The sequence below is a fragment of the Coturnix japonica genome, chromosome 4 (genome assembly GCF_001577835.2).
Source record: "Coturnix japonica isolate 7356 chromosome 4, Coturnix japonica 2.1, whole genome shotgun sequence".
Lineage (NCBI taxonomy): Eukaryota > Metazoa > Chordata > Aves > Galliformes > Phasianidae > Coturnix > Coturnix japonica.
The window spans coordinates 31,221,756-31,243,504 of NC_029519.1; the positions used below are offsets into that span (position 1 = coordinate 31,221,756).

Consider the following 21,749-nt stretch of genomic DNA (forward strand, 5'->3'; position numbering starts at 1 on the left):
ATTCATCCTCCCAACATTCCACATTCTCAGAGTCCTACAGTAACAGAAATATGTCGATGGTCATATGGCACAAACAAAGGGGTTAGATATAAATGCATTTTACTTTTTCAGGAAGTCTTCCTGAAGAGTGGAAGACAGCAACAGACTCTTTCCTCTTCCACAGAGGGACAGAGCTGTGAAGATTTACCTACAACACAGTAAAAGATTGGGTATGCTGCCTTCTCTGAAAGGCATAGTAGAGTTCTGCTTATGTAAATAAAAAGAAAAACACCAAAAGCACAAGCAAATGATGTTACCTCCCAATCAGGGGAGCTATTAGAAAGAACTACATGCAGGAAATTTGCATCTATAACTGGACAGCACTAGGGACATTAGAATTTTGAATAATCATTAGGCTGAAGCATTTATGCACTGCCACCCTATGATTAATAACATTATCAGCAAGGTTGACAATATTATTAATTGTGGGGATGAGCACCAGCTGATCAGATGCTGCTGTGGAAGCTGTTCTGTGCTGCTTGGAAACAGGGCATCCAGGGACCACTTCTCTGATGCAATACAGTGAAGTCACAGGCCACAAGATGGGAGAAACATTCTTGTTCACCCTATTCAGACCTGAGTCAACTACAGACTGGCTTAAAGGTATAAAGCCTAAGGTTTAACATCCTTTTCAACCCCCACTGTCTTGCTCACAAATAGAGTTATGGTTGTGTTATCTGGCTGCTTTCCAGGCTAAGTTGCACAGTGCAATTGCAAGAACACAGCTCTCATGGCCCAGGAGAGCTGGGGCTGTAATGCATTTCAAAACAAATGTAATCTAGTGGAAAACAACAGCCCACAGTAAAAAAGGGTGGGCCAGGAAGCCTTCAAACAACAGCTATCACAATGCTGCATAGGCAGGCAGCTCAACTGCACCCATATTAAAGGCACCTTGTTTTGTACCCACATGGGTGTTCTGAAGCCACACATATCCCCACTTTGTCAGCATACCATAACTGAGAACATAATGAAGGAAACAACTAAAACTAGTTACAGAAATAAACAGGTTGTTTGGTAAAAAAGCAAAACACATTGCTGCTTTACTATTTGCATTGATCTTTATCTTGACTGCTAACACAGCCAGAAGTATTACTATAAAAGGGATGGAAAGAAAATTGGACTGGGAAAACAAAAGGTGGGTGTAATGTGATGGAAAACACAGCAACAACAGCAGAGCAGCAAAGCGCTAGGTTTCAGCACGTTACTCAAATGCAAGAGCCACACACACAGAAACAAAGAAAAGAAATTGCTTACCTTTAGAAGACCTCTAGTAGGTTGGGATCTCCAGCAAAAAAATCTTGCATCCACTGCCAGCCCTTAAATGAGGTCTGGGAAGGATCCTGGCTCCACCCCTTCTGGTCACTCAGGTACACTGCATGCACCTGAGCTCCCCTGGGTTGTTCCTGCCTTCCCACCAGGTGCTCAGTCACTGGTTCAGGCTGTAATTTAGCATTCTGGCTACAGTGGGTAAATATACATATTAATTTAAAATCTTTTAAGAACACAAACATGCTGTCTTAGGAGAAACCATGTCCTTCCATTTCTGGTTTGAAAATAAAAGCTGTAAGCTACATAAAAATAAATAATGTAAGTAATTAAGAAGTGCTGCCCTTCACTGAAAATTTATATACCATCAAGGCAGAGATGGATCTGTGAGTGCAAGGTGTCCTATGGATATCTTTTGTCAGTGTGTTACCACCTGGTATTATCAAATCAGGTCATGCAGAACTGTGCCTGTGCTTCATTGTTACCTAGGGGAAAGTGGCAGCTTTCACCATGAGAAAAGCCTTTCAAAACTATGGCTTACCAAGGCACTGACTGACCACAAGCCAGTAGAAGTTGGCTTTATTTTTGTGCCTGTGAGACAATCTAGGTTAACCAGATTGGCCATGGTCTTTAATCATCATGAGTATTATCAGGAGAATATCTTAAAGGACTTGCTTTGAGATACATGTTATTTATCAGGCAGTCTAAGGTATCAACCCATCTTTCTTGAGAGATCACAGTGATTTCTTTTTTGTGTGTTTAACACATACCCCACCATAACAGCTGAGTGCTTTCAGACCTCAGTTACAGCCTAGAAAGTAAAAGAAAAGTTACAATAAGGTTAGAAGAAAATACAGTTTTGGACAAGACAGTGGTATAGAGCTTGCAAAAGGATTCTGGATAACTGAAACAGAAAGCTGCGCATGAGAGATTATCCTGCAATGATATTTTCAATGATTTCTTTTTGAGAAAATCTCCTTGTTTAAAGGCATAGAAGAAAACATGATTCATTTTCACAGTATGTTTTGTCTCGTGTGTGGTTTAGGACGTCCTTGAATCCTTACTCCCTCTCCTTTCTCTTTTTCCCTCCTATGAGAGGCAGGAGTTGAATTAGTACCTCTGCCCAGCTCTTTGTTGCTCCTCATTCTTGGGACAGGTTTCTTGGTGACTCCCTTCAGCCCTATGGCTTGTGGCACCATATCTCCTCCTAGCCTGTCCCAACACACTGTCTGTTCCTCATGTTCCGTGCAACATCTAAAAGTGAGAGAGGATTGAGTATCTGCTGCTGCAGATACGCAGATATTGAATTCTGAATGACAGTCCTGCACACTGAACAAAGCAGGAAGAAGCTACTGTTATTCTTGCTTCACTGATGGCATTGGCAAACAGTGGCAGAAGAGATATTTTAAGCCCTGTGCTCCAAAATACAAGCAGTTGCCCTTTCTTTCATTGATTTCCTTAGGGGTTCTTCTCTCAAGGTACTGACAGAGTAGGATAAAAATGATCCCGCTGTAAGGCAGGAGAATGCAGAGGCTTTATGGGGACAATCTTTGTGAATGAAATGGAGGTCAGGCAGAAGATAAGACACACATTCAATTAAGTATGAATGGCTGACTATGCATTAATACAAAGGAGCCAAAACAATACCAAGTATTTCATTTTTTTCTTTTTTTCTTTCTTTTTTTTTTTTTTTTCCCTCAAAGCCTTGTTTGGCTTTGAAATCTTTTTATACAGTTTCATATATAGTCTGATACCTTTTGTTAATAGGATTTCTAAATAATTTTTGTTTCTTTATTATTTTTCACTCCCGTGAGAACAGTTAGCCATTACTACCTCAGCAGTTCCCAAGATTTTAAAAGGCTTTTCAATAGATTCAACCTTTTGATTAATTGCAGTCTCTCATCACTTGAGTTCAAAGGGTATTTGCACATAGTCTTAGATTGCCTGCCCCTGTGAATTGTAGAGGTAGCAGAATTAAGCACTTTGCAGATAAACTTAATAAATAGAAAGGTGCTGAGTAGGTTTAGGAAATGATGGAGTTAGTTTAGGAAGGAAATGAGCTGATGGGAAGAACAATATTTTTGCTTCCTTTTTCCTACAAGGCAGTTCAGCTCCAGAGAAGAAGCTTACTTTCATCTTCTGACAGAAACTTGCTTTGGCAGTTCTTGGGGGTTGCCTCACAGAGCATCCTTCAGATGCACTTGCACCACAGAGAGCTTTACTGATTTCTGCTTGTATTGCTCTTGCAGCTACTAGAAATTTCCTAATGTGTACAATGTGCTGTCCTCCAGCAGAAGTGATTAATGTTTTATATGGGAAACATTCTGGTAGTTTTGAAGGCTTTTTTGTTTTTGTGCTAACGGGTCTTGTGTTGGCTTTCCCTCAGAACTATAGCTGGCTTCTGCAAAGATGGATTAGAGGCAGTAAGACAGCCAGTGCAGGAGTCTCTGTCTCCATGACCTTGTGTTTGTCGATTGTACAGCAGCTCAGGACTCCCAGCCCTCCATTGAGCTGCCTCAGCCCAGTGGCTGGGATTGAAGCCCACAGCTGACACCATGTGCAGTGACGCTGAAATCTCAGAAAGTCTAAATTTTTTGTCTGAGCAAGTAAGTGAAGCTTATTTTTTAGTTATCTTTGGAGTTAAAACTTTGGTACAACCACATTAATGTGCTTGAGAAGAACCAGACCAGGCTAGAAATATAATACAGTAACCAGGAACTTGTGCAAGGGCTATAAAAAACTGAACTGAAGCAACAGAAACCTTCTTCCATCATGTTTTCTGGACTTGATTCCAGCAAAGAGGTATGTGGGAACTGGATAACAGTGAGGAATTAGCACTGACAAGCCAAAAGCCAAAGCTGTGTTATTTTACTGACTAAGAACAAAATTTACACTTGAGAAATCAAGTACTCTATCAGCAAATATTCTCTTGTTCTAGAGTTAAAAGCCAAATTTGTATTGCAACACTCCAGCCCTTCCTCTCTCTCCATCTAGAAGTAAACTCATTAGCCAAAATTTGGAATGGTGATAAAAACATATAAAGGGGTGAGAGAGCAATGGTACTCCCTTAGGCATAGTCTATCTTCAGTTTTCCCCAGATGCTAAGGAAAAAACAATTAATTTTATGGAGGCAATAAGAAAAGAAAGATAATTTAAAACAAACCCCAAATCCTTTGCCATCATGATGCTACTGTAGTAGCTTGCTCACAGGAAAATAAAGGAACTGTTTTCCATATATGGGGAAAGAAAGTTGTATTCCTCTCAGGACCAAAAATTAGCAGTAAGTGTTCTTTGCTTTAGTGTTTCTATGCACCAAAGAGATTCCATCCAAGCTACTACAAGGCTAGAAACATTCTAGTAATACCAGTCTCCATGCACTGAGCAAATATTGTGTTGGCAAAGCCCTGCATTCAGGAGTTTTTCCCCACAATATTGAGAAGTATAAGGACATCCAAATATTTTAGGTCTGTGGAGAAGGATTATTACGGTTCTGCAAAAATGATTTTATTAAGTTGGTTCCTTCCTTTTGCTTTTGCAGCATGAGAACTGTGACTGTGCTGTGTACAGAAATCTGTCAGTGCTGAAATAGCAGGAGGCTTCCTGGGAAGTGGTTGAGCCTCAAAGGGCAATTTCAGAAAACGCGTGTGCTGTAACCAAGCACTCCAGGATGTTTTTAAAGACTGTTTGCTTTTATTTTATAATCTCTTATTATTAACAATGTGCCTAAGATTTAAATACTGTACACAAAGTCTCTGTTGAGAAGTGAAGTCTTTGTAGATGAAACAGTTTAAACCAACAGTTTCCCTTCCTGCAAATTTCATTAAGCCACCAGCTGTGTTTGGCAGAGTGAGTGTTGCCTTAAATAGCTCCTCCTGAGAAAGTTAAGGTGAAGTTGGTAACAAGACAGATCTTCCTGGATTGAGTTTTTTTAAAAAAACAATAGTTTATGAACAGCTCCATTGAAGTGGGCATTTCAGCTTTGTTCCTGTGTTGCCTTCAACTTTATGCCAGGGCCATCCTATGCTACTGCTTCCCTACCTTCTTTTCTTCTTGGAGCATCTCTCCTTCCTTTCAGCCATTGATTCTCTTTGGTCAAGCATCTGCCCTCCCTGTTGTGCCCAAATAGCTCTTAAAGCCTCTGCTGTGCTGACCCTCGGCTTCTTTGATTGTGCTCATTTCTGTAGCTACTTGTGTCTCTGAAGTGAAATGCCCCAAGCCTTGTGCAGAGAACAAATACATAGCACCCATCCTCTGAGAAATAAGATCTCATACATTTCTGATGCACAACTGAGAAGTACTTCATGCTATTTATGATTTTTAAATAAAGTCTGCAAGATGTTAACCTAAACATTTGTATTTTTTGGATGATAACTAGAATAAGCTGGCTGATTTATTATTTTTTATTATTATTATTTATTTATTTTTCAAATTGTTCACATTTTATTTGTTTCCCAACCAAATTGTTGGCAAAGGAGATTAAAATAAAAAGGACAATAAAATCTCACTTTTCCAGTCACCACAAAAACATTGATTCTCTCTCTTTAAACTCTTCAAGAAGCACTTCCAATGAATTTAGCAGTGCCATTTGGTTAAGGTAGATACTCAAAGAAACTGAAAAAGTGACCCAGAATACAAAGAAGCTGTTTTCCACCACTCAGCCACCCACAAACTCCGACCTGCAGCCCCACTCACTTGAGGTCAACTTCAAGTTCCAAACAGTCCTTAGTGTAAAATACAGCTTAAGTCCAAATAGAAGACTGAATCATACAGTACCAAACCATGGTCTTCAATTACAAAGAAAGTATCAGCAAGTTTCAATGGCTCCCTCATTAGGATAACTGCTTGCCAACAGGAGAGAAGGAATGCTTGACCTATTTATTGTATGTAGGAACAAAGGTACACATCAAAGTGCTGCCTTAACCTAAGTTTTTCAGATCTTAGCACTGAACAAATACCCTAAAACCCAAAGAAGCTGATCATGACATAGAAAACCTAGGCTTGTATAAATGTTTTTTCATAGATGAGGTAGTTATCAGCTTCCATTCTATTTTGCAGTCCCAAAATACCCGCTGTTAACATTCATCTTCTTGTAAGAATATCAAAGCATTGCAAGACAGAAGAAAAATTCTTCTATGCCATCATATATTTAATAATTTCCAGACTTAGGATCTTTATTACAAAGCTTTTGTAGATAAGAAGAGACAGAAAATTCCAAATGGGTGAGTCTATGTCTGTGCAGTCTTTCAGAAGAGCACATCTGGAGCAGAGAGGGAGACAGAACTTGTGAAAAGAAAAACCTCTGATAGATCAATTGCATGTCAGAATCTGTCAGCAGTGTGACTCATTTGTACTGTAATAAATTACTCCTTTTCTAGGCCCACTTCATGTTTCACTACAGCACCACATGAAGTAAGCCAGCGCTGATCACCCTGCTGCGGGAATACTGTGTGTGGTTAATCATTAGCAATACAGTTTTAGAAATGGCTGGAGAAGGGTGGTGCAATGCACAAATAAATAAATATTAAACAAATTAATAGAAACAAGCAGCAGGTGGGTTAAAATTTATTGTCGTGGCATAATTGAAGTATGCTATTTTGCACTATGTCATCAGTGTTTCTTTTAAAATGCCACTGAAGAGCTAAGCAGTCCAATGTGAGTGTGACATGGAAGAGACCTGATGAAACTCAGGAGCTGATGCAAGAAATATGATTCACTAATATGAAATAAAGGCTTTTGATATACTTAGTGCAGAGTTATATAATTGTTTTTAGAGTTGCTTAAATAGAGAGTGCCTCTTTTGTTCCATTCTGACTGACATTGTTTTCCATCTGAGTTACAGACAACATGTGACAAAAGTATCACGCCTTCTAATCAACATTAATTTAAAAAGTCAAGTACAGGCTCTTTGGTGTGACTGCACAGAAGTACTGAGCAAGCTTCTAAGAGTGTGACCTCCTCTCAAGTATAACAAAAACCAAGAAAATCATGCTGGTCATTTTCCTTTCACTGTCTGTGTCAGTGATAAAATAAGAGTTTTTTTTAAGTACCCATATAAATATGCTACTTAATTACATGTGAAGTGTTTCAGGTGGCAGCACAATTATCCTGACTTCACCAGAAGGTGCTTAGACAAATGGTTATATCTGTCTGTAACTCTTGTGTTTCTGTGTCCAGCAGCAAATGACCTAAAGTCTTGACCTGGAAATTCCCCTGACTCTTTAAACTCTACATCAGTGTGTGAGACACTTCATGTTGGGTACGCACATGTAGCACATAAAGAGAAAATGTGGGGCAGGAAGAGCAGCAACAAAAGAGGGTTAAGCAGGCACTACTCTTCAGTTGCAGTGCTTCACCTCCACTGAGAGTCTGGCTTTCTGGGAATTAATCTTACACAATTTTACTGCTAGATAATAGGGGAAAATAAATGGTATATGATCATTTGGTGAATCATTCATTCAAAAAGATCTTGTACCTAATCAGATTCTCTGCTCTTCAGCTCTTCATCTGCTGACCTGAGTGGTAAATAACATTGAAGGAAAGATAAGTAGGCATGTTGGAGCTGTGAATCAGATGATTTTAAGTTCTTACTAAGAAGAACCTATTCAAAAACTGTACACTGAGAGTAGGTAAATTTTAAGGTATATTCATGCAGCTCATACTCAGCTCTTACATCTCAAACGGCTGGTATATATTTTATTCAGGACCAGTGGTGCACCTCTAGTTTTTAGCAATTTACTCACTGAAGCTTAGAATGGGGACCCTGACCTTGCTGCAACATCCTAACACAATGAGCACTGTCTTGTCCTGATACTTGATGCTTAATTGCTAGACACACTCTCCAGTTTACCTGCTCTGTCACCAGCTTACACAATATAGACAAACATGTGCCACAAATAGAGATAACACAATTACAAGAACAACTCCATCCCCAGCAGGTCAGTCTACAATCTCATTTTTTTTTTGCAATTGATTCTAAAACAACATCCACCTCACTCTCATGCATAGGTAATTTGAGGCAAATAGTGGACTTCTGACATTTAAAACTAGCAATTTATGGCTTTTCCCTGCAATGTTGTTTATTTGCATGACACTGGGGATGTGCCAGATGTTCTGAAAAGTCACAAATACACATCTCCCTTCAGCTTTGTAAATAGCAGTAAATCCATTTAAACTCTTTGTGAAATATCTTTCTTGAACCTGGTACTGGGCTCCTGGCCCTACCTAGGGCCTGTAGGTATTCTTTTAGTGGAGACAATAAATAATATAACCTGAAATACCTGGGATTTCACGGATGTGTAACTACTATGATACTGAGATCTGAAATAAGCTGCAGGCCTGCTGAGAATTTACAGTCTCATCAGAAAGCAGAAAAATAACACCAATAAGCTGGCCAATAAACTGTACATGATAGTCACAAACATTGTTTTTCTTATAAATAATGTGATTAAAAATGGCAGTGAAAGGACACCACTAGGTGAACATGGGTGAATGTAGGTGGGAAAGTGGTAAGTTTCTCAGCTTCAGTAATCTTTTCTCAAGCAATAGATAAAGACTTGCATACCCATAAAGACTGTTGCAAAGCTCCCTTGGGAAGATGGTAGTCCTGTTTTCAATATAACTGACTACCTGAGGCATCTGTGCCTGAAAGCATTGTCAAACCCCACGCTATTCTTTATCATTAGCTTCTGGACCAAGAAGTCCAGGGGAGGGAGGCAGGACAGCAGCCAGAAGCTCTCGTGCCTCTTTAATTTCTCTGCCTTCCCTATGCAGCCAGAGGACCTCTATAAGTCAATACTTGCCATGTCTTTAGACAACAGTCATAGGAGCATCCTGAGGAGGATATGAGCTGTGTTTTTTCTGCTCTATGTAGAGAGAAGGTCAAAGAGTAAACCTCAGCTCTCCAGGCACACTAGACACAATGACTGGGATAAGATTTTCTACTAAAATTGACATCTGGCTACAGGGATAAGGTACTACCGTGCCCTTTGAAAATTAAGCAGATGAATGTAAGGAAAGAAAAAAGTGGGACTGGTGAATAGAGAGAAAAATAACAGAAGCTGAGAAAGAAAGATGCATGTTTCCCTGCAGTTTCTATGAGAATGTTGCTCGTAACAACATCCTTCTTGTTAAATTCCTTAAGTTAACCAACAGAAACAAATAGGCTCTGTGGCTTCTTGCAAGCAGGTCTCCTATGTAGCAGCTCAGATAAACACGGTTGTAAATTTCACCTGTTCACCTGATCAAATATTAACAGAAAATGCCAAAAATCCTCTTTTAAGCCTCCACTGGAGGTAGCATTTTCAAAGCTTTTCTTCCAATGTGGAAGAAATCTCATCTGACCTAGTTTCCTACCCTGTTTGTTACCTCTTGGCTGTCTCATCTGAGGTCCACCTGCTGTCTTTCCATCTGCCAGCCTTTTTTAGATCATATGAACCTTCTGAGTTACACATTAAATGTCAGGCAGGCTTGAGAAAAGTTGTTTATGTCTACTTTTAAGCAGATTGTATTTTCCATTAAAAATGCAGCATGAAGACACTAAAAACAAAGATCTCATTTGTTTTTGGTTAGCGTAACTCAAAAACAAGTCTGCTTAAAAGAAAACTGACGCTATTTGTTCAGAGCTGTGTATGTTCATACAGAATATAAATCAATGGAAATATTCCCTTTCTTTTCGGAGCATTAGGGATCAGGACATTGGATATCAGTTCCACTCTGTACCATCAATCTGACTAAAAGGTGCAGTACAATCACTACTCCTGGAAACCCCCAAAAGTAAAGGTTTAAAGGGTTATCTCCCTAAATAGCATAGAAAGAATGATGGGAAATTCATCAGATGAGTATGCACTGCTACGCAGTGCTAAACTTGTGCTGGATCTATGGATGTTGTAAGGCATCCATGTTAAATCCACAGGAAGCTTTGAAGTACTTTGCATCAAGTCTTATTAGTAACTAAGAATTTAAGATCTTTAACTTTTTATGTGTAGGCAAATCTCCTGTTTTGCTCTTGGATGAATTTCAGCCTTCAGATGCACAGCCCTGCATGTTCAAGTCTCCCAGTCCTTGGAGTGAGTAGTCCCTCCTCTGATCCTCAGGGAGCTGATGGACCCTCTAGCCTTGTCTGACAATTCCCTACAAGAATCACAAAGTCTAAAGTGCCCAAGATATGAAACCAAGGATGAGGTTCTTGAGGAGATGCAGACATTATACTTCTTGAGTTTAAGACACTATTAATTATCTTAACTTTTCTACAGCTATCTTGAGGAAATAATGAGAAGTCACAGTGGGGGGAGGAATTTCTTGCTGTATTCCTCATGCAAATATAATAACTTGAATGTCATTATACCAAAAGCACACAGCACAAGTATTAACACTATGATTTACAGTAATAAAAACATTATTACAAGTGTTTAATTAGTAGCCATTATAAGACCAATTAAGGCTGTCAAAACAGAAAGGAAACAAATTGTACTTTTACCCCTAGAGAACTGGGATATAGTGGGACTCATTATTAACTCACAGTTTGAGGACAGAAGACTGCTTTCAGTTAGAAATAAAATCTAAGCTCCTAGCAAAAAGTGAGCTGAGAGGTACGTTGCTCTCTGATAGACATCACTTAAGCAAATATTATCACAATACAGTAAAAGCATTTTTTAATACCCAAAGCCCTTAAAAAAATAAAAAATTGAATACAGAAATAGTTGTTTAGCTCAGCTTTAGGATCATACATAATTCTGACATTTGCAATCCACACGTCACCATTCATTTCACTGCAGGAAATAAGACAAAAAGGCATTTATTCTACCTGGAAAGGATGGTTGGACAGCCCTTAAGGAATCTAATTAAAACACAGCTTGTTACCAGAGCAGTGTATCACACTGTGTTACCATAGTAACCAGGATCCCACGGACCATCAGGGTCATCTGAGGGCATGTTGGCAAGAGGCATGAGAACTACAGCAAATGCCTATGATACATTTTGAAGGAACAACCTGAAGACTCTGCATAGCTTGCTGATGTTAGCCTATGAAAGACAACGATCTCTACATACTCAGAAAATTGTCGTGTCTCAGGATTCAGTTTATTCTTATTATTCCTTTTTAGGACATACTATTTTTCAGATCTTATTTGAGAACCCTATGACTTATTTGCAACATCTGAGCAACAAAGCAGTTTGACTCCCTAAAATAGGAAGAATACAGCAGTTGAGTCCTGAGGAAGAAGAACGTCAGAACTATATTTTATATCTAGATGGCTGCATCCAGTGTCTGCTGCAGTACACCAGGCATCTGACCAATCATCAGGATGGCAGCTTTGTTACTGCTTTTGGTGCCCCAGACTCACTAGGGAAAAAACCAACCACAATACTACATCATTGAGCTTTTCTTCTTAATTCCTTCCCATAGAATAGAAAGATCCTTTAACAACATTAATAATTACAGAAGTGTGATCCTACATTGTATGCCATCCTGATATTAATTTGCCATGGAAGCAACCAACAGACATTAAGATAGACAGGTAAATATGTCCAAGTCAAGAGATTCTTTTGACGCATTGTTTGTGAAGAAGACTGCAAATTGACAAAATGGTTTGTTGCTGATGGCCATGGAAAAGTTCTGCAGAAGAGCAGGGGGATTTAGTCTTCATTATGCACTTTACCTATTGGTGAAAATATCCACAGATGATCAAGGAGATGATAACAGTTTTTAAGCAAGAGTTTGATTGCAATTCTTTTGAAAAATAATTTTCCCAAGAAATACAGACTTGGGACTTGAGGACAACAATGGAAATTGAAAGGCCAGTTTTCAAAGCACTGTAAGGCCAGTCCTGATACTCACATTCTTCACCCTGCTTTTTGTATAGAACAGGCTTGTTTGCTTCTTTTATTCCCCCCATGCTTTTTCAGGGAGCCTGAATTCCTCAATGCACGCTCTTGGAGAGAAAATAAGCCGTCATAAATGACTACTACCCTTGAAATTCATTTTTAACAGGTTACATTTTATTTGCTTCAGTTGAACACCATTATTTACAGACACAAGTTAATAAAACACATCACAAAACAATAAAATTTCAACAGTTAATATTTATAGGTGCATAGTTCATGCTCAGTTACTTTTTTATATATATAATACATACACATTTACATAAAGCTTTCACAATAAGTCTTTTCTGCACAGAAATAATAGTCATAGGAAACAAATAAAAATTGTATCATAAACAATATCAAAGTACTGACAGCCTATCAACAAAACATGTACAGAGTTAGAAAGAAGCAGTAGACACTTAGGTGTTTTTATTTAGTGTTTTGTTTTTAACTTTTAAAAGTGAAGCCACAATATCCACAGCACAACAATGACCCTGCCAACCAGCTTTCATTTCAGCAGGAGGGAAATGCTGAAACAAGGTGGATGCAGTCACAGATACTCCAATCATTGCTGATGGAAGACTTCAAAATACACTGTAAAAACTGTAAAAAAATTTTACGACTGGGCACATTGGAACTCAGCACTTGTACAGAATGGGACGTCTTTGTTAGTAGATTTCAGGAGATATAAAGGAAGAAAAGATTTCTCATGCTTCAGGTTCATAATCTTGATACTCTTCCTATGAAGGAGAGCAGAAATCAGTGCTACTATTTCAAATAAATACATCCTAACATATATATTTTAACTTCTACTGATTGTGCTAATCACAGTATGTGCAGTGAAAAAATATTATGGATTTTTATGTGATGAGAAACTTGTCTTGTGTTTACTGTTTTGTCACATTTTCCAGATACTCTATTTGACAAAGTGTGGTGTTAACAGGAGAATAAGATTTAGCAGTGGTTAACATACCACTCAGTTATCACAGAGACTTCAGCAACGAATTTGTGACTGATTCTGAGCAAGCATAATGAAGAAAGGGAAAATAAATAAAAAACACCTGTGTGTGAAGTCTACCTACACTACTCTTTAGCCTTTTTAAAATGATGATTTTTTTTGTAAACCCATTCATGTGGGTGAAAGCAAGCTGCTACATTTCAGCTGGCATCCAGCAAAACAATTGGACATGTTCTTCAGTGATGAAGATCACAGACACTTGAAAGCACGTAACTGGGCTCCTCAGTCTGCTTATGGTGAGTTAAATGAGCCTCTTTTTGAAGGATCAGGAGTGCAAGATGTTTTACAAAAGCTCATTGCAAAACACTTCAGGCCTTATGTGGTTTACTGAAACACTAGAGGCAGCTAAATCTCTGTGCTGTTAGCATACCTTTTTTTCAGGCTCATTATCTATGTGACTTCAGGACTTGGTTCAGCTCACTCGGAACTACAAAATGATCTCTTCTGGTCCCCACTGACATAGTGAGAATTTTGTGAGACAATGCATGCCAACTCACTTAGAACTAAAGAAGAACCTCTGAACAGCACACCAGGTGCTGCAAATACTCTGGAAACCTGAACAGCAATCAGAGATCAGGTATCTATTTAACTCTTCACTGGATCTAGTTCTAGATGTTTTCACCTCTGGTTTTCAGCCTGACTATCTGCACTACTGCAAAACTGCCACTCCAAATGCTGATGAATCATAGTATCATGTATTGTTGTAAAGCTTCAGAGAGCATAATCAGGATTAGCTCAAAACCCTCAATAATTTACTCCTATAATTTTAGTTATTACACTCAGAGCAACTTCCAGCACAATCCAAAAAAACACATTAAATGTCCAACCTATTAAAAGAATCTATGGAGAAGTAGAAGTTTCTCCCCATAACCTGTATCAAATAGAAGTTACTGATGATTACTCAGAAAGTGAAACATGCATGTTTTGAAACAAAGATAATATTTTCTCATTAAACTTCAAGAAATTAATTTTTTTTCCCCTTTTTCTTCCCCCCTCCCCCTGCACTGTACCTCAGAGAGATTTTGGCCACAAACTTATTTCTCCTTTGACCCTGCAGCTCATGGTATCAGCCTATGCCACACTAATGCAACTCCAGCATTCAGTATCCTATCTTTGCCTTTCTCCTGTGGACACAAACAGCAAATACCACAACAGATTTACCTCTGGAGGCATTTCATAAGCCTCATTCTCAGGATCCGCAGGAATATCAGTATTATTCACCATTCCTTCCTGCAGGAAACCTTCTTCATTCTACATTTAAAACATGGAGAGAAAAAAAAGTAATAAAGTGTCAGATCAACTTCTTGCCTTCTCATTTATTCCAAAGCACTTCTTTCCTCCCCACACAGTGGATAATGACTATAAATGCATGTAGAAGTAAGAGGAGGCCAAAAGGGATTGGGTAGTATCAAGACACAGAAATGAAATGGTAATTCTATTATGCATTTTGTTTTTGGCAGATAATTCACCCTCCTAATCCTTTATTTCATTTTATAGTTTTTACTCTTCTCATATTACATTTCAAAGTGGCCAAAGGAGGAAGAACAACTATAAGTTATTGCATGTTGTTGTCTTTTTTCCTACAGTTTTAGAACCTAATGATATTGGGAAGCATTTTTCCCTTAATGATTCATATTTTTATATCCTTTATTATGTCGAGTAGCACCTTACTCTATGCAGTATACTTATGACACATGACACAACTTCTTACATTCTTTCTTAGAGATCTGTTATTGACCATTAAAGAAGCATTTCTATCCACCTCTCCCACCTCTCCACCATCCCTGTAGGGGTTATTAATGCAGAAGGTCACATAGAAGAAGTAACAGTTTTACCAGAACAAAGACTGCTAGAGTTCATCCTAAACTGTAAGAAAATTGATATGAAAACCAGAAGATGATCTCATTGGAACTATTCTGACTGAACTAATTTATAGCAGTTACCAATCTAGACAGAAATGTACTAGAAAAACCCTAACAAACTCAGGAAGGGAATCACTAAAAAAACAAGCAGTCCTGAGGCTAGTAGTGTGGAAAGAAATACAAAATTAAGTCTGTCACAAACAACACTAATGAGGTAATTCTTCAAATTTCGTAATTTATAGGATAGTTACGCTAAATTAAATTTAGGATGTAGATAAAAACAAATAAAAGAGCAACTAAACTGGAAATTCACCTCTGCCAGTTTAACAGAAAATACAAAATAATATGCAAAAAAGTGGCATTAAAACATCATTACCTTACCACAGTATTTGTCATGCTCCCTTGATGATTCCCAATGACTACCTTAATTTAACAGGAGATGAAGGGCATGGAGTGAGCACTACATACTGAAGAAATAGTATTTTCACTGCGAGAACTGGATTTAAGACTTTTTCTTTCCTTTGATAAACAACTATTTGGAATAAACATGAGGGAAGATTAAATAGAAAGGTGTGTGCATTAATCTTCGCTGTTATGATAAGTAGCTCAGCACTGGAAATCACTTCCCAGGGCTCTTTAAAATGTGTGGTGGTTGGGCAGAAATATTTGGAACAAATTCCTAGTATACACGGTCATACAGCACATTTGAACTTGATTAACTATCTTTATTGCATATTTCTGTAGTTGGACAGATTCATAAAGTGCTACAAGACTTCAAGGATACACTGAGACTGATGAAGTAAATGCAAAATTTCAGACTGAAGCTGAAAATGCTTAGCTCATGACCAAAATTTCTCTAACATTATAACTGAATTCAATTAATTTCTTTGCTCTTTTTGATACTTCCTAATTGTTATCCTTTCCTTTGGTCTTCTTTCATTAGCTTCTTCATACAAACATTTTGTACATCATAGTCCCATAGTATTCAGTAGTACTAACAACTCTACAATGTTAAAATTCTGCAAACACAGCAAAAAGAAGATAAGCCTTGCACACCTCAATTTCAGACACAGTATCAAATTCCCAAATTCCTTTTCTTTCTCACATTGTCCACACTTCAGATGGAATTTTTAGATGATCACCCTTTCACAATCTCATGCTCTCACACAGCTTTTACCACTGACTTTCAGACTTTGCTCTCTCCTTCAGCTGGTACTCCCTTTCACCATTGCCCCTCAGGGATCAGCAAAAGGGTATAGGCTATTTACCGCATACCAAGCTCTCTCTGGGGTGTAACCAGTTGACCTCAGTCATGCTCCATTCTTAGTTTGCTACATCTATCCATGCACCAACAGTGACTCTATCTACCAGAAACCTCGTTCTTCCTCAGTTTGGTCATATCTTTGCTTTGGTGCCCTTGCCTGTATATTCACATCTTTCACCCTCATCTTCTAGGCACATCACAGGGAGAATTTATTTCTATTATGTAAATTCTCTTCTCATGCTCTTATTTCAGACTGCTATATAAGAGTGACCAGCATCAGTTAGCAGCTCTACTGACTGGTTTTCCTATCTGAGAAAAGTTACAATCGGATATGACTGTTTTCCTGGCAGAGAAGCATACAGTCTTTTGGTGAAATTCTCATATATATCCCAGCATAAAAAGATCATATTTACAGCAAGTCACCAGTGTAACATGAAAGGTCCAGTATGAAGACATACCTTGCAGCTTTTTCAAGCATGAAACTATCAGAAAATAACAGGACTACTTACAGTTCTACTCTGGTTTATCAAAATGCTCAGACTCCTGAGATTATTTGATGTGCAATATTTAATTTCTAAAGCATATTTTTAACAGTAATTTATGCCTGGTTACTTCTCTGAAAAGTAGACTCAATTCCTATCAGCTTTGACTGAAATAGCTAAACTACGTGTGTGATATGCAAATAGTTAAGCTGCCTCATCTAATGCATCAGATCTAAGGGCCTTCAGCTCCTGTTTGCTCTCATTCTTTTATTCCAAAATACCATTCAATTTCTGCTCTCTATCATCAAACAACAGCTTTGGCTAACAACTGGTACATCAAGTGAAAGTGTGCCCCAAATTATCCCAGTGGCTGCACAAGGCAGAAAAAAATGTAGTTGAATGTTATCTGTGGCAGGAAAACACACAGCAAGTGAAACTGCTAGCACTGTTAGTAATGACAAGGCAAAAGATTTGCCAGCAGAACTTATATATATCATATAATGCTTGTTTTTAGGAACCTCTGAACCACCTGCCAGGGTTACAGATACACAGTCCCTCAAAGAGACAGAATGTATCATCTTCCCAACTTTCTTTATCCAATTCCAATGGCAAGTTCAAGATGGAGAACTATGTATGGCTTCAGATAGAAGAACCAACAGCACTAGTAAAATACAGAGTAAAATACAACATCAGTGTTTTTCAAATTCACAAACCATACTAAACCAAGAAAGGAACTCTGCTAGTAAGGACTTGTCACCTTTGTAACCCAAACACTACATCTCGATGTCACTGCAGTTCAGACAAGAATGCTGTCACTAAAGGTCACATCTGCTATATTTAACTATAAAACACAGGTGACCACATCAGTTTTAATGGCTGCTCTCTCTGCTTCTCACCTATTTTCTCTGAATTTAGGACATCACAGAAATAAACAACCTCCCCCAGTAACACAGAGCTGCTTACAGTACACGTTATATCATTATTTATTTCCTTTAAAACAAAGAAATGCAATTTTACTTTCTTGTGATCAATACTTTCATGTCTCAATTCAATTATAGAGGAGGAAAGCCACCTTTCAGAGCAATGTTCATCTTATTATGATTTTCTTTTTTTTCTTGAAGCTGCCCCCTGTCTTTTTTAAATCATACAGAAGAACAATTCCAGAGGGAAAGCTTTTAGTAGAAAATGTGAAAAGCTAAACATTAAGCTTCTGAAAGGTGAAATCAATTTTGAAATGGGGAATTTGAGCTTTTTGCAGGCATGGTATTAAAAGAACGGCGAGGTGAATGTCTGCCTGTACCCCTGAGGCCTCCCTGAAGAATAAGCAGGTGTCTGTCTGTATCTTTTTTTGAAATAAAGACATTCTGGAAGAGACTTACACTTCAGCATCCTCCAGTCTTGTGCTCTCAGATCTGGAATCATATAATTTAGGAATTCTTCCCTTGACAAAGCTTTGTGATTATCAGTCTTGGATAGTCCAAGACCTACATGCCATCAGGCAGCCTTGCCAGCCCTCATTCACTTTCCCCAGGAACAAGGGCCTCTCTCCCCAAACTTGCTGTGCTCAAGCAACTTAATGCCACTTTGTAAATGAAGGTGAGAGAGCAGCATGCCATGGTAGAATTGTATATCTTCATGAACATGAACACCAGTTCTAAATTGAGGAACAGATACAACTGCTATACAAAAGCAGTAAAATAAAGATATGAAGTAGAACTTGTTACATTATTTACTGCAATGGCTCCGAATGATTGACACCTCCTTCACCGTAGAGGAAAGCCCTGATAAAGCAGCATGCATGACAGTGCTAACTAACCCACATCTGCAATAGAATATTAAGCTAGTATTAAGAAAGCCTCCCCTTTCTTTTTGTAAGCTGGGAAAAAATAAAGGGTTTTCTCTTATTTCATTTCTTTTGGTTAAAATCATGCCCTCTTCCTTCCCTTAACTCTTGTAACACTCTTGTGCTAGAAGTGGAAAAATTGTTTAGGACTGTATATGCTTGGAAAACAAATCAAGTAGTCTGCTCATACTCCCACATTTCGGGCAGCACTGGGTAGCAAAACGGTAACACCTGATCTTCTCAGTGATGTGTCTTTGAATGTTAATTTTGTTTCATCACAAATAAATGAAATATTTTATCTAAAGTCACAGACAAAAGCAATTTTAAATGGAAGCAATGTAATTGTAACCCAACCTAACAGTAGATGTAAGCATTATAATTTATTATCTCCCTGGTTATCAGCACATTTTCTCTTTCCATTATAAATTCTGAAAAAGTGTAACAATCACATACAGCCTCATAATTACTGGAGAGTAATTCCACCTTAAACAGTTCTGTGCTCTGAGATAACTAAAGCAGAGTAGCTGTATGGCAGGAAATAAGCATATATGGCTGCTTCTGAGCAGCTTTCAGATAACCCAAGGAAGGTATCAGCCACAGTCGAATAATAACGAAGGAATAGCTTAACCCCAATCACAAGATATGGGCCCACCAGAAAACTCACAGAAAAAAAGTAGTTTCTGAGTAGAAATAATTCCCTTGTGGCTACCAGCCTGCAAATGAGATTAGGGAGGAGTGGACCCTGGTTACGCAGGTGAATTGCTCACGCCTGTGTTCCCAGGGGTGGCCTATGCTTCTTCACCAGGTGCTCAATCACTGGTTCAGGCTGTGACCTAATTGCTCTCATACAAGTACCCAAGTGTCAGCTCCTCTAATGCTTATACCGTCAAGTGATCACCACTTTGGAAATCAGTCTCACTGTTCACTGAGGTGGGAAGGCACCTCTGGAGGTTATCTAGTCCATATCCCTCCTCACAGGGCTGCTCAGGTGCCTGGTCAGGTTTTGACTATCCCTACAACCTAAGTAAGCAGGGCTGCCTTAAGTCCTTACCACTGGTAACTGAATTTCCTTCCTGCCCATGCCCATCTCATTTTGGTATTATGCGCTTGCAAGATCTTCACTCACATAATTTTCATTACATAGTTAATAAGAAAAAACTGGAGATTCCCAAATGAAAGATTATCTTTTGTATACCCTCCAGGGCAGCTGTTTTGCCTGCTGTCCAAATGTATCTCTTATTACAAGATGAACTGCAACTTTCTCTGCTAGTGGGGTTAAAATTCCTCTTTGAAAAGGAAATCATTTATATTTTTTTCTTTTCCACCAAATGTCAGCTTACTTTAGGGGCTGGGTACGGGGGCTAAGTGAACCAGTAACTGCTGTTTCCATTTGATGACTTGTCTTTTACAACTATTCTGACCATAAAGCTCCACTTACCTGAAGGGTGAAAAATCATTTAACAAAACAGCAAATTGCAAACCATGTGCATAAGAAATAGGTATTAAAATGGCATTAATTCATTTGCTTTCTAAATCCTAATGTATTCATGGTGTGAAACTGATGGGTCATAACTGAGTTGTCAGGTCAGTTTAGGATGCCCTAAAGCCCCTGCCTGTTGGCTGCAACAGCCAATGCTGCGCATAGCTGGAAGTCCCAGCAGTGAATGAGAAAGCACTAGAGGCAGTCTGGTGATTTTATTCCAGTGACAGTGGGACACGAAGAGCAAACATACCACTGTGCTGCCTAGAAAGAAATAAATGCTTTTAATTATCCCTATGCTAAACATCTAGGTGAAGAAAATGTGGAGAAAGCAGCATGCTTGCATGCAGCCTGAGTGTGAAGGAATGTGTCTGTACCAGTTCATCACTCAGAATACTGAGAAGGAACTGCTACTCTTCTCCTTAAGCAAATAATGTGAGTGAAGAAGAGAGGTTCAATTAAACAAATAAATGTCAGAGCAATAGCAGGAGTCCAATGTTTTCATGCTCTTCAGCTGGGAATGACAAATAAGTGAAAACAGTAAAGACTGAGGCCTATGGAGAGAAGAAACGTGATGACTGCCTAAATGTAGTTACACATCCATCGTGATACCTGCAAGTGAGTGTAAACACCATTTACAAAAGTTAATGTACTGCTGCAAATTCCTAAAATCAAATTTCAATACAACACAAAATGTGTATGTTTTATTTCTTCCTCTTAAAATCCCCCATTTGTAAAGATGGGGCTGAGCCCATTTCAGAATACAACACGAATGTTTTTGTGAGCAAATTTCCTAAACCCCAGATCTGTGTTTTGCATTAAATAGGCTCATAAAGTTGCCAAGTTAGAAGTGCTGATATTTTGTTACTTGCTAAGAAATGTCGTGGTTGACAAGGAAGGAGCTGCCCATCACCCAGGTCAGACCAGCAAGTGACACCCATTCAAAAGTGACAGACAGTACATTAGTTACACATGACTTGAAATAACCAGTTGCATGGGGCTGACTCAGTGTGCTATTAGCAATGCATGCAATTGCATCCAGAACATGCAATACTCCCAGCTTTATCCTCTTCAGCCTTGAAACGTTCAGAACTCCACTGACAATATCTAGCATTGCCAGTGAGAACTCCACTGCCAGGGAAAGAAAAAGCAAGGGCTTTCCTTTTTTAGCAGCAGGAATGCTGGCTAGCTAAATATGAGATCTGGGAGCACCGTGCACAGCTGTGGGAAAGCCCCAAACTCTCAGAATGACTGGGGTCACTCTGGCCTTGTGAAAGCTGCACAGTTCAAAACTCCCAGCAACATCATTGAAGTGAAGGCTGGGAGGAATGAACATGTCAGATTTTTTCCACTTCCTTAAAACCTGCATATTCTCATTGTTAGTGCCACTGCTTTGAGCCCTTTTTACTTAAGTAACAGAGGGAAAGATTAGAGGCTGTGAGATGAGCCCTTGCTGACTTCTGTTTCTTTCCACGTAACACAGCCTAACAGGTTCCTCGCTGCAAGTGTCATGTGCCCCCCAAAACGAACTCAGACAGAGGTGCCTGCACTCTCTTCTGAGCCCTGTGGGACTGAGACTGCTTTGCATCACTGCTCACACAGTAAGACAACAGAAATCCCTGAGGCTTTACTGAA

General features: G+C 38.8%; 1 protein-coding gene across 2 annotated transcripts in view; it reads right to left on the bottom strand.

Annotated features, from left to right (window-relative positions):
• Positions 1 to 12,278: 12,278 nt before the first annotated feature.
• The window catches only part of SNCA (synuclein alpha), a 58,833-nt gene continuing 49,362 nt past the window's right edge, over positions 12,279 to 21,749 (bottom strand). For both annotated transcript variants that reach the window (XM_015861335.2, XM_032444423.1), the window contains exons 5-6: positions 14,345 to 14,434; positions 12,279 to 12,905 (exon numbers count right to left, since the gene is read on the bottom strand). In XM_015861335.2, coding sequence (XP_015716821.1) covers positions 12,873 to 12,905; positions 14,345 to 14,434 — 123 coding nt within the window. In that variant the 3' untranslated portion in view covers positions 12,279 to 12,872. The remainder of the gene's footprint in view (positions 12,906 to 14,344; positions 14,435 to 21,749) is intronic.